Source organism: Antechinus flavipes, chromosome 2 (genome assembly GCF_016432865.1).
Source record: "Antechinus flavipes isolate AdamAnt ecotype Samford, QLD, Australia chromosome 2, AdamAnt_v2, whole genome shotgun sequence".
Classification (NCBI taxonomy): Eukaryota; Metazoa; Chordata; class Mammalia; order Dasyuromorphia; family Dasyuridae; genus Antechinus; species Antechinus flavipes.
In genome coordinates, this window is record NC_067399.1 from 353,476,775 (window position 1) to 353,492,549 (window position 15,775).

The window sequence follows — 15,775 nt, forward strand, 5'->3', positions numbered from 1 at the left end:
CCATTCTCTCTCTCTCACTCTCCTTTCTCTTGCTCTCTCTCTCCTTTCTACTTCTTTCTGTCTCTTTTTCTCTATCTCTCTCTCTCTATTTCTCTGAATCTCTTTGTCTCTGTCTTTCTAACTCTATTTCTCTCATTTTCTCTCTCTCACTCTCTGGGCCTCTCTTTCTCTGTCTTTGTCTCCTCTTTCTTTTCTGTCTCTCTCTTTCTCTCTCTCTCTATCTCTTTTTCTATTTCTTTTTCTTTCCCTTTTCTCTCTGTTTCTCTTTCTTTCCCACTCTCTTTCTTTTTCTTTCTTTCTCTATTTCTCTTTTGTTTCTCCCTCTTCTCTCTCTCCATTTTCTCTTTCTTTCTGACTCTCTTTTTCTGTTTCTCTGTGTCTCTCTTTCATTTCTGTCACTATCTTTCTCTGTCTCTCTTGCTCGCTCCCTTTCTTTCTCTCTCCTTTCTCTCACTCTAGTTCTCTCTTTCCATTTCTATTTCTCTCTCTTTCTCTCTTTCTCTTTCTTTTTCTTTCTCTCTCATTTCTTTTTCTCTCTCCATTTTCTCTCTGTCTCTCTCTTTATGTGTCTTTCTTTCATTCTCTGTCGCTATCTTTCTCTTTCTGTCTCTCTTGCTCTTTCTTTTCTGTCTCTCTCGCTCTCTCCCTTTCTTTCTCTATTTGTTTCTCCTCTCTCTCGCTCTTTTCTTGCAATCTACTTCTCTCTTTCTCTCTCTCTTACTTTCTATTTCTCTCTCTTACTCCCTATTTCTTTCTCTCTTTCTCTTTGTCTATCTCTCTCTGTCTCTTTCTTTCTCAGTCTCTCTCGTTCTGTCTCTTTTTTCTTTCTCTGTCTCTATGTAACTCTCTCTCTTTCTTTTTCTCTTTCCTCTTTCTTTCTCTTCTCTTGCTTTTTCTCTCTGTGTGTGGGTGTGTCTCTGTCTCTTTTTATCTTTCTGTCTCTCTCTTTCTTTGGCTCCTCTTTCATTCCCTATTTCTTTCTCTTTCTGTCTCTTTCTTTTTCTATCTTTTTTCTCTCTTTCTCTGTCTCTCTCTCTCTCTGTGTCTCTGTCTCGTTATCTTTCTGTCTCTCTCTTTTTTTTCTCTATCTTTTTTTCTAGCTCTTCTTTCTTTCTCTATCCTTCTTTCTCTCTCTCTTTCTTTCTTTGTCTCTCTCTTTCTCTCTGTGTCTCTGTCTTTCTCACTCACTCTATCTCTATTTCTTTCTTTGCTTTCTCCATTTTCTCTTTCGTTCCCTATTTCTTTCTCTTTCTTTCTTTTTCTATCTTTTTTTTATCTCTCTCCCTCTTTCTATCTGTCTCTCTATCTCTCTCTTTCTCTCTATCCATCTCTCTTTCTTTCACTTTCTTTCTTTTTTTCTGTTTTTCTCTCTATATATATATCTCTCTCCCTCTCTCTATCTTTCTTTCTATCTCTCTCTTTCTTTTTCTCTCTCTCCATCTTTCTATCTTTTCTGTTTCTTTATCTCTCTTTTTGCCTCTGTCTCTCTCTTTCTTTCTTTCTATCTGTTTCTTTGTCTCTCTATCTATATCTTTCTATCTCTCTTTCTCTATCTCTCAATTCTCTCTTTCTTTTTCTCTTCTATCTTTTTCTCTCCCTATCACTATCGCTCTTTCTTTTTCCTCTCTCCATCTCTCTCTCTCTCTCACTTTCTCTTTCTCATTCTCCCTCAATCTCTTTTTCTCTCTTCCTCTCTCTCTCAAACTCTCTTTCCTTCTCTCTTTGCAATGACAAACTATCTTTCTTTCTCTATCTCTTTCTTTTTCTCTCTATCTCTGTCTCTAAATATTTGCAATGACAAACTTAAAACTGACTCTAAATGATCAAAAGTTTACTGTGTTGTTAATTGCTCTACTAATTATAGTTAGTGAAGAAGTAAAATTTAAGAGTTATTAATAATATTTTTTCCTGAATTTTTCTATTTTCTTTTTCAATGCTACTGGGGTTAAATGATTTCCCCAGGTCACACAGCTCTTAAGTGTTAAATGCCTGACACTACATTTGAACTCAGGTCCTCCTTACTCCAGGACTGATGCTGTATCCTCTGCACTATATAGTTGCCCCTCCTGAATCTGAAGTGCTTCAGTGTCTATGAAGCCATTTCAAGATGATTTTTAACAATAAGTATCACTAGAAATGTAAATTAATTGGTCAGTTCTTTAAAAACACAAAATAGTTCATAATATTTAAGAATACACTTGATTTTTGTTCTTACCAAGCGAATGAGCTGTCTGTCTAGCCATCTGAGCACATCTGGACCTTCCTCTGTCTCTGCCCTATACACTGCCAATCTGGCCATAAGAATGGCAGCTGCCTCCTGATCAAAAGAAGCAGCAATGTTTTGTATTTGGGTTTGAGCATCTGCCCAGCTAAAAACAAAAAGAAACATAGTAATGTTGCTCTATTTTATATTAATAATTTAGTCAATAGTTATTAGTTCAGAGAAATTTTTAAAATGTCATTTCAGTAACATCATGAACAGCTTTATCTTACAATTTTAAGATTAACAAATAATTAACTTATTAAAAACAATATATGTGATTTCACTACAATATTGTTATATTTCTAAAATAATGGGAAAAAAAAATTAAGTTTTCAGGTAAAATATCTCCAGTAACATATGGTACATTTGGCCATGTATTCTCAGTATAGTGGGATAGTATAGAGGGCTGAAACTTTTGAGTCAATACACTGAGGTCAGGACTGCCGAGCACTTGAGGCTAACTTACAATTGGACAATACTCTATGGCTATATGCTTGGAAAATGGCCCTTCCCACTATGATATGCTGGCTCAATGATTGGTGTATACAGAGGATTGTAGGAGGGAGTGGGGGTGGAGTAAGACTAGCCAGAGTTACTTTAGTGGTAAAGGAGGAAAAAGATGGTTGCAGAGATTCTGCTTCCATCCTGTTCACTTCTATCCCTAAAGACCAAGAATAAAGACTAAGGACTTTTGCTTATCCTGACTCCGGCTGATTCTGGGGTATCCTGGGTGCTAGCGCGGTCATCACATTTGGTGCCCAAGCATGGGGCCTGAGAACCCTAACTTCACTGAAGAAGTCCCTGGTAACCAGGAAATTGGGTGAGTATTTAAATAGACAAACAGGGAACTTACTTTGTTAAGGGCTAAACTAGTAACCTTTTCTAGTTGAAATGGGGCAGATATTGGGAAAAGATTCTCCCCCAGCCACAGCCACAGCCATAGCCCCATACCTACCCCTGCCCCAAGGGGGCGCTATAGAAAGCATACTTAAGTTGATCAACGGACAAGGCTTAATTGTAACTTGGTTGCAGATTGCTAGATTCTTGGGTACATTAGAACGCACATCCCCTTGGTTCTTAAAAGAAGAAGAGATAGGGCTAGATAATTGGAAGCTAGTAGGACAACAATTATGCAAATACGACAATGATAAAGGTGCTTGTTCAATTTCCAAGGAAACATTCTATACATACAACATAATACAATTAGCCTTAAAGAATCCTGCAAGTTATAGAAAAAAGAAAAATTCTAAGAATGGCAAGATGAGGAAGGGTGAGGAAAATGAAAAGGACAAAGGAGGGATTAAAAGTGATATCACCGGAGGCCATGAAGAGTTGTGAGAATGAAGGGCAAGGTGAAGGGTGTGGTGATTCTCACTCTCACAAGGCAGCTTCAACCCCGCCTAACCCAGAACTAGTTCTTGACTCGCCCCCATCAACTTCACCTTCCAGGATAGAGGGGGAAGTAGGAGGGGCAGTGACACCACCAGCACCTCCTCACCATAAATCACCCCCTCCTATGACTAGATTGCAAAAGGCAATTAAAGCCAAGGAAGAAGGGCAGAATTTAGGTGATTTGCAACTGGAAAAGTATCCAGTGATTCAACAATTTGACTCTTCAGGTCAAGAAAGTAGAAGATGTGCTCCTTTTGATCTAGAAATCCTCAAAGACCTGAAAAAGGCTTGCACTCTTTATGGGGCTACATCAGCTGATGTTAGGATGTTATTACAGAATTTGGCTTATGAAGTCTTAACCCCTAAGGACTGGAAATCTATAGCAAGGACATGCTTAGAACCTGGACAAAACTTGTTGTGGCTTTCTGAATATAGTGAGCTCTGTAGGATACAAGCCCAACAAAATAATCATAGTGGAGTTAATCCTCCAATCACTGTGACCAACTAACAGGTGTAAGTTCTTATGCAGAAATTTCAGTACAGATTAATTATCTCTTAGCAGCTTATGGGCAAATTGCTGCTGCTGCTATCAAAGCATGGATTTCTCTTCCCAATAAAAATGATAAGGGTGAGGCCTTCACAAAAACTAACACAAGGGGCCAAATGAACCCTTTGCTAATTTTGTGGGATATCTGCAGACAGCTGTTGTACAAACTAATGGTGAAAATGGAATAACAGACATTATGATAAGGGAACTTGCTAAAGAAAATGCTAATGAGATTTGTAGAAGAATTATATTAGGACTACGCAAGGATGCTCCTTTAGAGGAAATCATAAGATGCTATGCCACATTGGGCACAAATGCCTTTTATAGCCAGGCTATGATGCAGGTTTTCCAAGATCCAAACATGTGAAGACAGGTCCCTTTTAACAAGAGATTTCCAGAGAGATTTGTCAATGCTTTCAATGTGATAAAGTAGACCACATCTGAAAGTTCAATGTTGGCACAGAGATAGAGCAGAAAAGAGGGTGGGAGAATAAAACCGAATACCCCATGTCCAAAATGCAACAGAGGCTTCCATTGGGCATCAAAATGTAGACTGATTCAGGGAAATGGGATGAGGAGCCCAGCCCTAGAGCCCAAGACAAAAAATACGTGGGGCATGATGACAGCAGATGCTACACCCAGGGATTGCCTAGAAGTTCAGTACTCAGACATGACCAATCAGCCAGGAAGCAATGTGATGGGAGAAAGGGATTACAATTGAGGAGAATGGAATTGTATGCAGCTGGGACAACCGAGATACCACCTGGAGAGGTGAAATCTGTTCCTCTCCAGGCTATGGATCCCTTGCCTCCAGGCACAGTAGGCTTGACCATTCACCTCCTGAAGAGCACTTACAAAACAGTGTCCATCCATACACTGATGTGGAAAACTGGAGAATGTGTAGATAATATCCCAGTCACTAATACAGGTAGGCAATGTGTTACTTATCAACCAGGAGAAGTATTAGCATCAGGTTTACTGATACAGACTCCTAATAAGCAATCTGGTGATATTCACCCAGATTCTAACTCCAAGCAACAAAATCCAGGAATATACTGGACAGCATATGTGACAGCTGACCAACCTATGCTCACCATCTGTATAAATGGCATACCATTAGAAGGAATGGTAGACACTGGTGCAGATCATTACAGGTGCTAACTGGCCTAGTCACTGCCCAAAGATTAAGGCAAACACCTATATGTCTGGTGTAGGGGAAGCAATAGTAGCTGAAGTTAATGTTTTTGAAGGTAAAACAGGATTTTTTACTCCTTTTATAGTTGTAAAATGTCTCTTCCCCACAGATTGATGGGGATTTTTTCAACAATTAGGATTAAAAACGAGTACTTTGGTTTTTTAGGCAGGGCTGCTGTTGAAGGCCTGGCAACTCTTTCATCTGTTCCTATCCAATGGAAAACTGATACTGTGTTTTTCTTCTTTAAAATATAATAATAATGGTTCTCTCTGGGAGCAGGTTTCTTGGAGAAGTTTTCTGGAGGCAGCCTTAGTTTCAGTTAAAAGTAATAATCACCCAAATGCAGCCAGGTGTTAAAAGTTCAGATCTTTTATTGTCTACAATACAGCCCGGTTAGTTTTCTTAGAGGCCTCTCTCCCTCCTTGGTTCTAAGAGCTCCCTCTGTCCTTCAGCCTTTAGCCAGCACCAAGGTGGAAGATGCAATGAATCTCTCGCCTTGGAGAGAGAGAGCTTCTGTGTCTGTCCCAGAGTGCTCCTCTTCGACTCTTGTTGATGTTTCGAAGTAACTCTCTCTAACCCGAAGTAACTAACTAACCTGAAGCTAAGAGCCTCTTTATATATGATCTCCCAAAGGGTGACTCCTCCTTCTAGAGGCACACCTAAGGGAGGTGTGAATTCACAAAGTTACAAAGTTTACTTTGTGAATCTCCCATACTTGTGAACTTCAATGAGTACTTAAATACTTCGTGCTTATATGAGCTCTCTAAAGGTATGAACACAAGCATTGTATCAATTAGTTCTACTTAGTACCTTGTTTCAGGTTCTGGCCCAAAACATCTCCTTGTAATATCAGATCAATGATGCTGAACCATGCTAAATTAGATAATTATTGGATCTATCAACTCTAATGACTTAACAGTTTGTAAAGATTCTAACAGATACACCAGTGTGGATAGACAGTGGCCTTTAGGTAGCAATAAAATTCAGGCCTTATTAGATATAGTACAGGAACAACTTCACCAAAGATACTTACAATCTTCTCTAAGTCCTTGGAATTCCCCACTATTTGTTGTAGAAAGAAATCTGGAAAATGGAAGATGTTGACTGATTTAAGAAAGATAAATGAACAGATGGAAACTATGGGAACTCTTCAGCTTGGGCTTCCATCTCCTACTCAATTGCCTAGAGAATGGTCTCTTTGGGTTATAGACATTAAGGACTATTTCTATTCTATCCCTCTAAATAAGAAGTTTATGAAAAGATTTGCCTTTTCAGTGACCAGCATTAACTTAGCTGAGCCTTATAAAAGATATGAATGGACAGTTTTGCCACAGGGAATGAAAAACAGCCCTACTATGTGTCAAATGTATGTTGACGCTGCTCTTATTCCAGGAAGAAAAGCATTTCCAAAAGCTATGTTATTACATTACATGGATGATATAGTGGGATATGCACCTGAGAAACAAATGTTAAAAGCATGTTTACAAAAGACCATAGAAACATTAAGGAACTACAAATTGCACATAGCTCCAGAAAAAAAAATCAAAGACATGCTTCTTTTCAATATTTAGGATATGAGGTATACCCTGAGGTGCTTACAGTACAAAAACTTTCATTAAGAACAGAGAAACAAAACGCCTTAAATGACTTTCAGAAATTGATATCCAATGGATGCGTCCAGTGTTAGGCTTGACTATCAATTAAAACCATTATACGACATTTTAAGAGGAGACAGTGCTTTAAACTCACCACGCCAGCTTACAAAAGAAGCTCAAGAGGCTTTGAGAGAAGATGAACTGGCTTTATCCAATGTGGTTGAAAGAGTCACTCAAAAACCCTTGGAAATATCAGTTTTTGCTACACAAGAGGCACCTACAGCAGTCCTTCATCAAGGAGACAGTATGATAGAGTGGGTCGACCTCCCAGAACAACCAGAACAAAGCCTTACTCCTTACTCAGTGCTTGTGGGTAGAATTTTATTAAAGGCAATTAAGTGAGCAGTACAATTATCTGGGATAAGACCTGACAAGATATACACCTTTTATACTAATGCAGAAATTAATGTGTGCTGTGAGACCATCCCAGAATGGCAAATTTTATTAGCCATGGCTCCAAATTTTACACACAGGTCTCCATTAAAGATAACCTGACTATTACATAATTGGCAATGGATTCTTGAAGAAAAAGTTTCTAAAGTTCCTCTTAGAGGACCAACTATCTTTACAGATGCATCCAAACATAATATTTGTGCTGTATACTCTCGTGACTTAATTATAAAGAGAGTAGTCAGAACTTCTTTTCAGTCCACTCAGTAGAATGAGTTGTATGCAATCATTCTTAGCTCTTACTTATTGTCCAGGAGATAGGTGTGGTAGAAAGAATTGCCACAGCCCAAATAAAATTTGTAGCCTCTAATATATATATATCAGCTTTTTAAGAAACTTCAAGAGCAAGTGAGAAAGCATACAAGTAAGATTTATATCTTGCATGTCCACTCTCATAGTGGACTTCCAGGTCCTATTTTTTTAATGGCAATTCAAAGGCAGATAGCCTTCTAACTATGTTGGCCAATACTCTTTTATTTCAAGAAGCCCAAGAATCTCATTTTAAATATCATCAGGCTGCTAGAGCTTTACATTTACAATTTGGAATAACAAGAGAGGAAGCTAGGAGTATAGTAAAAGCTTGTACAGCTTGCCTTCCTTTCCATGCTCCTACACTGCCTCCAGGGAAGAACCCTTGTGGTTTGAGACCCAGTAAAATTTGGCAAATGGGTGTGACCCATTATAAATCTTTTGGCCATCTGTCTTTTATCCATGTTGTGGTAGACACCTTTTCATCATTTACTTTTGCAATACCAGCAGCAAAAGAGACAACCTGAGTGGTTACTTAATTTCTTATACAAGCATTTGCAATTATGGGTGTGCCACAAGCAATAAAAACAGATAATAGACGTGCATATACTTCTAAACATTTTGAACACTTCTGTGCACAATATAAGATTTTACACACCACTGGCATACCCTTTAATCCTCAAGGACAGGCAATAGTAGATAGGAGAAAGACATTAAGATGCTCCTCCAAAAACAAAAGAACGGGGGAGCCACAGGTAACCATAAAGAACTTCTAAATCTAGCTCTTTATACTATTAACTTCTTGATTTTTGACAAAGATGCACTGGCTCTGGCAGACAGGTTTTATAACCCACCAGAAGGGCAGTGTCCAGTGCGAGCAGCTCCACTATCTTTAGATAATCACCAAGTGATGTGGAGAAACCCAGAAAGTGTTGAATGAAAGGGACCAGATAGGTTAACTGCTTGGGGGAGAGAGTTTGCTTGTATCTCTACAGGTGGAGAAGGAATCAGATGGGTGCCAACGAGCTATATTCACCCTGTACATCGGAGAGAGACAGAGCAGACCCTTGAAATGAAGAAGACCCAAGAAACATTGGGTGATTCCGTTGCCGACTGTGCCCACCACTGAATGAGCATGGTGATTATGGCGATTGACTCATGGACATCAAAAATTGTTGGACTTCAAAATCATCAGGAATCTTTGGATTCTCTGAGACATGATAAGATTGTTGTAGGACTTCAAAACCCTCAGGAATCAGTGGATTCTCTGAGATATGAAAAGACTGTTGTAGGACCTGAAAACCCTCAGGAATCATTGGATTCCCCAAGACATAAAAAGACTGTTGCAGAACTTCAAAAACTTGCGGGGATCATTGGATTCCCTAACACATAAAAAGACTGTTGTAGGACTTCAAAAACTTGTGGGGATCATTGGATTCCCTGACACATGAAGCAATGGACAATAGATTGGTTTTGGACTATTTCTTGGCTGCTGAAGAAGGCGTATGCTTGACTATTGTTTACATACCCTCCTTCTAGGATTTCTGGAAATCTTTTACAACATCATGTTGATTTATATTGTTTGTTATATCACTACTTGCATGTACAATTCATGTTTGTTGCACCACATTGAGCCTGCACTGGTTATAGGGAGTCATCACTAATACCCTGTGCGTTATTGTTATGTGCTTGTGTAATACCTCCCATGCTGATGAGTTTGTGCATATCTGTTTCTAATAAGACCCTTCAGCCCAGAAACCCACTAGCAATCCCCACTTCCCTTCGGTGCTTTTCATCTCCCTTCCTGAGAAGGGAGGGCATGATCACCTCCTTTTGGGGGCTCTCATCTCCCTGAGAAGTCAGGGATGGTGTGTGTATTCCAAAATAAAAGAAAGTGGGAGATGTAGAGGGCTGAAACTCTTGAGTTGATGCACTGAAGTCAGGACAGCCGAGCACTTGAGGCTAACTAACGATTGGACAATACTCTATGGGCAAATGCTTGGAAAATGGCCCTTCCCACTATCCTGTTCTGGCTCAATGATTGGTGTATACAGAGGATTGTAGGAGGAACTAGGGGGTGGAGTAAGACTAGTCAAAGTCACTTTAGTGGTAGAGGAGGAAGAAAATGGTTGCAGAGATTCTGCTTCCATCCTGTTCACTTCTATCCCTAAAGACCAAGAATAAAGACTAAGGACTTTTGCTTATCCTGACTCCGACTGATTCTGGGGTATCCTGGGTGCTAGCACGGTCATCACAGGATAGCCCTAGAAAAGAAATAAGCAAAGCTAGAAAGAAGAGAAAATGGTACTGACAAACTGGCAATGGAGAAATATTTTACAGGTTAACATTTTGGGAAAATATTTTCAGTGATCTCCTATTGTCTACCAGATAAAGAAGAAACTCTGGCCTGTTATTCAATCTGGCCAATCTTTCTACCTCCATATATGTCCTCCATATACAATTTCATATACACTCCAGTAAAAATGAACATGTCCCAACTGATCAAGCTTTTCTACATCAGCACCTCTGACCATCATTTGCACCATAATGTTTTTCCTTTAAATCACTACCAGTTATTATCCTATTAATCCTTTAAGACAAACCTTTGTTTCACTTATAAAGTCCATATACTTTGCAATCCAGTGATACTCGCTTCCTTGCTGCAGCTAAAACCAAACACTGTATCGCTTGACTGAGCTACTTTCACTAGTTACTCCTCAGGACAGCCCTCAAATTCTCTTTCTTCTCATCTCTTTCTTAGCTTTTCTGGCTTCTTTCAACCTAATTAAATTCTCATTTTTTGCACAAAGCTTTCTAGTCATCTTTTAATCTTCATGCCTTCCCTCTGACACTACGCACAATTTGAAGTCAAAGTGACCAAGAAGAAAAAGGGGCTAGAAGAGATGAAAGTGTCAGGAGATTGGAGGACAATAGAATGTTGTTATGTCCGGGCTATTTTTCTGGAGGTCTTCCAGACAGGCCTTGGTCTCAGCAGCATAGTCACTACCAGGATAATCAACAATATAGTCTAAAGTCTTTATTGTTTCCTTCACACTCTGTTCAACACTGACTCCCTGCTTCTTGACTTCCTGTGTTCCCAGTTCTCTCAGCCCTTAAATACCCTATTGCAATTACATCATTACAGCACACTATGTGTGAATCAGAGAACCATTACATCACTATACTAAGTACCAAGTACATATAAACTAGAGAACCACACCGAGTTAACACCTTGTTGTAAAAGTATTCTTGTTTCAAGTATACTTCTCCAGAGTTCCAGCCCTCTACATCTCCCACTTTCTTTTGTTTTAGAACGCAGGTGGTCATGCCTTCCCTGACTTCTCGGCGAGGTGAAAACACCAAACCAGATATTGTTAGCAGGTTTCCTATGGAATGAAGGATCTTGCTTGAAACAGGTATTTATAAATCCATCACCATGGGAGGTATTACACAAGCACATAGTACTATAACACAGGCTAGAAGTGACATAACAAACAACATGAATCAACATGAGGAATTATACATGTTCATGAGTCCTAGAAGGAGGATATATAAATAACAATCACATATATACCTCCTTCAGCAGCCAAGAGATAGTCCAAAACCACTCTGTTGTCCATTATTTCATGTGTCAGGGAATTCAATGATTCCTGCAGGATGAAGTCCTGCAGTATGCTCATCAATAATTTTTGATGTCCGCTGTCATGCTTTTTCAGTGGCACACATAGTCAGAGATGGAATCATCTGATGTTCCTTGGGGTTTCGAGGGGCTTCTGTCTTTCTGTCTCTCTCTGACGGACAAGGCAAATATGGCTCGTTGGCACCCATCTGATTCCTTCTCCATCTGTGGATATATAACCAAACCCTCTCTCCCAAGTAGTTAACCAATCTGGTCCCTTCCATTCACCACTTTCTGGATCTTTCCACATCACTTGGTGATTATCTAAAGATAGTGGAGCTGCTCGCACTGGACACTGCCCTTCTGGTGGGTTATAAAACCTGTCTTCCAGAGCCAGTGCATCTTTATCAAAAATCAAAAAATTAATAAAGAGCTAAATTTAAAAGTTCTCTAAAGTTATCTGTGGCTCCCCCCGTTCTTTTGTTTTTAGAGAAGCATATTGATGTCTCTGTTATCTCTTTTCTAGTATTGCCTGTCCTCGAGGATTAAAAGGTATTCTAGAAATCTGTAAAATCTGAGACTGTGCACAAAAGTGTTCAAAATGTTTAGAAGTATATGCAGGTCCATTACTTGTTCTTATTGCTTGTGGCACACCCATAATTGCAAAAGCTTGTATAAGGAATTCAGTGACTACTCGGGCCATCTCTTTTGCTGCTGGTATTACAAAAGTAAATCCTGGAAAAATGTCTACTACAACATGGATAAAAGATAGGCGACCAAAAGATTTATAATGGGTCACATCCATTTGCCAAATTTCATTGGGTCTCAAAACCATGAACGTTTTTCTCTGGAGGGAGCATAGGAGTATGGAAAAAAAGGCAAGCTGTACAGGCTTTTACTATGCTCTTAGTCTCCTCTTTTGTTATCCCAAATTGCAAATGTAAAGCTCGAGCAGCCTGATGATATTTAGAATGAGATTCTTGGGCTGCCTGAAATAAAAAGAGTATTGGCTAACATGGTTAGAAGGCAATCTGCCTTTGAATTTCCATTAAAAATAGGACCTGGAAGTCCACTATGAGAGTGGACATGCAAGATATAAATCTTACCGGGATGCTTTCTTATTTGCTCTTTAAGTTCCTTTAAAGAGCTGATATATATTAGAAGCTACAAATTTTATTTGGGCTGTGGCAATTCTTTGTACCACACCTACTAAATAGACTGAATCAGATATTATATTTAAATTTCCTGGATAATAAGTAAGAGATAAGTAAGATTGCATACAATTCATTCTACTGAGTGGACTAAAAAGGAGTTCTGATTACTTTCTTTATAGTTAAGTCATGAGAGTATACAGCACAAATGTTATGTTTGGATACATCTGTAAAGATAGTTGGTCCTTTAAGAGTAACCTTAGAAACCTCATCCTCAAGAATCCATTACCAATTATGTAATAGCCAGCTTATCTTCAATGGAGCCATGTGTAAAATTTGGAGCTATGGCCAATAAAATTTGCCACTCCCAGGATGGAAATGTTTCACATCATACATTAATTTGTACACTGGGATAAAAGGTGTATATCTTGTCAGGTCTTATCCCAGATAATTGTACAATTTGATTAATGGCCTTTAATAAAATTCTAGCCACTAGTACTGGGTAAGGAGTAAGGCTTTGTTCTGGTTGTGCTGGAAGTTCACCCACTCTATCACACTGTCTCCTTGATGAAGGACTGCTGTGCATGACCCTTTTGTAGCAAAAACTGATATTTCCAAAGGTTTTTGAATAACTCTTTCAACCCCATTGGATAGAGCCAGTTCAACTTCCCTCAAAGCCTCTTGAGCTACTTTTGTAAGGTAGCATGATGAGTTTAAAGTAATGTCTCCTCTTAAAATGTTGTAGATGATATGTAGTTAAGCCTAACACTGGACGCATACATTGGATATCTCCTATCAATTTCTGAAAGTCATTTAAGGTGTTCAACTTCTCTAAAAGAAAGTTTTTGTACTGTAAGCAGCTTAGGATATACTTCATATCTTAAATATTGAAAAGGAGCGTGCCATCTTCCAGCAAAGATGGTGGAGAGGACACACACATCAATCTAAACTCTTTCTTGCCCTCAGAATACATTTTTTCATGATATGGCCTTGGAGTCAATGCTTGACTGAAAAAACCCACAAATACATTACCAACAGAAGATATCCTTGAAATTGACCAGAAAAACTTTCTTTTTGCTCATGGGCTGTTGGAATCTTTACAAACTGTTAAGTCATTAAAGTTGATAGAGACAATAATTACCTATTTAGCATGATTCAGTATCCCTGATCTAATCTTACAAGGAGATGTTTTGGGCCAGACCTGAAACAAGGTACTAAGTAGAACTAACTGATACAATGCTTGTGTTCACACATTTACTTATTGGAGTTCACACGTTTGGGAGATTTCAGAGTTTAGTATGAGATATCCGAACTCATATCTCCCTTGATTTATCACTTTGTTTCAAGTTGAGTTAATACTAGGATTCCAACATCTCCCCCTTTCTTTTGATTTCCGAACTCACATCTCGCTTGAGTTATCACCTTGTTTCAAATTGAGTTAACACTAGGATTCCAACAATGGGCAGGCTGGTTAGACCAGCTGCAGAATGCAGGCAGGCAGCGAGAGCATGGAAGGCAGCTCACACTGAACAGACTGGAGGGAGAGGGGCGTAGTCACAGCTTTCAGAAAACTTACAAGAACAATTTTACTCAGTGTGAACTTCTTTGCCCTGGCAGCAGGCCAGTAGATCAGCAGAGAAGCTATAAACACAGGGATTAAAGTCATCAATCCCGAAAAACTGGGGTCTTGCAGGACCTGACCACACCAACCCCACACCCAGAGTGACTCAGCACATTCTTAAAGTCTCAAAGAGTGGCCGCTGTACAGGCAGTGCAACTATTACTGTTCCACTGCTGTCTCGCTGTTACTTCCTGTAGTCTGCAGAGGAAGCTTGGTAACACCACACTGCCCAAAAAGTAGACCGTATTTGCTATTTTTTCTTTGTTTTCTTTGATTCCTTTTTGTCAAAATGAGAAAAAAAATTAAAGGGCACTCTAACAACAGATAGTTTCTATATGGATAAAGAGCAGACTTCAAACTGTGAGGAGACTAAAACCAGAATGTCTCCAGATGCATCCTGAAAGGGGGATATCTGTTCCCCACCACACAAGGCTCTCATAGAAGAAATTTAAAACACTCTTACAAGACAGCTAGAAGAAAAATGGGGAAAGGAAAGGAAAGGTTGGCAAGAGGGTCTGGATAAGTCATCCCACTCATTTAAAGATAGAATGGTTAAAGAAATCAAATCTCTGAAAAAGAGAATTAGTGAATTGGAAAAGGTAAACAATTACAAGGAAAACAGAATTAGTGAATTGGAAAAAGAAAATAAATTTCTAAAAAATAAAATTGGCAAAATGGAAAAAAATTCCATAGAATAAAACAACTCACTTAAAAATTCAATTGGACAATTACAAAAAGAAATTTTAAAAAACTAAGTGAAGAAAATAAATCACTGAAAATCAGAATTGAACAAATGGAAATGAATGACTCGAGGAGACACCAAGAATCAGTCAAGCAAAAGCAAAAAAATGAAACAATGGAGAAAAATATTAAATACCTATTTGGGAAAACAACAAACCTGGAAAATAGAGATAAAATAAAAAAAGAGAGATAATCTGAGAATTATTGGACTTCCTGAAAATTTTGATGAAAAAAAGAGCCCACACATTATTTTTCAGGAAACCATCCAAGAGAACTGCCCAGATATTATAGAAAAAGAGGGTAAAATAGACAATGAAAGAATTCATCGATCACCTACTGAAAGAGACCCCAAAATCAAAACTCCAAGAAATATTGTGGCTAAATTCGAGAACTATCAGACCAAGGAAAAAAATACTACAGGCAGCTAGAAAAAAACAATTCAAATAAAGAGGAGCCACAATAAAGATTACTCAGGATCTAGCAGCATCCACGTTAAAGAATCGAAGGGCCTGGAATTTGACATTCCGAAAGGCTAAGGAACTTGGTATGCAGCCAAGAATAATTTACTCAACCAATATGAACATTTTTTTCCAGGGAAGAAAATGGATATTCAATGAAATAGGTGAATTTCATCTATTCCTGATAAAAAAACTAAACAAAAAGTTTGATCTCCAAATATAGGACTCAAGAGAAACATAAAAAGGTAAACTATATTTCTGTTATGAATATACATAAAGAACACATGTATAATTTGATTTTACAATTATAATATAAAACAGAAACTAGAGGTGGAAAGGAAATTGTACCAGAAAAAGGATAAAGTGGGGGTACTACACCTCATAAGGAGGCAAAGGAAACCTATTATATCTAAGGGAAAAAAGGGAGGGAGATG

The 15,775-nt window shown here is 38.6% G+C and overlaps 1 protein-coding gene across 1 annotated transcript in view; it reads right to left on the reverse strand.

Annotated features, from left to right (window-relative positions):
- The window catches only part of SEC23A (SEC23 homolog A, COPII coat complex component), an 88,888-nt gene that overhangs the window by 19,436 nt on the left and 53,677 nt on the right, over nt 1-15,775 (reverse strand). The window contains exon 14 of the mRNA XM_051978066.1: nt 2,216-2,369. Coding sequence (XP_051834026.1) covers nt 2,216-2,369 — 154 coding nt within the window. The remainder of the gene's footprint in view (nt 1-2,215; nt 2,370-15,775) is intronic.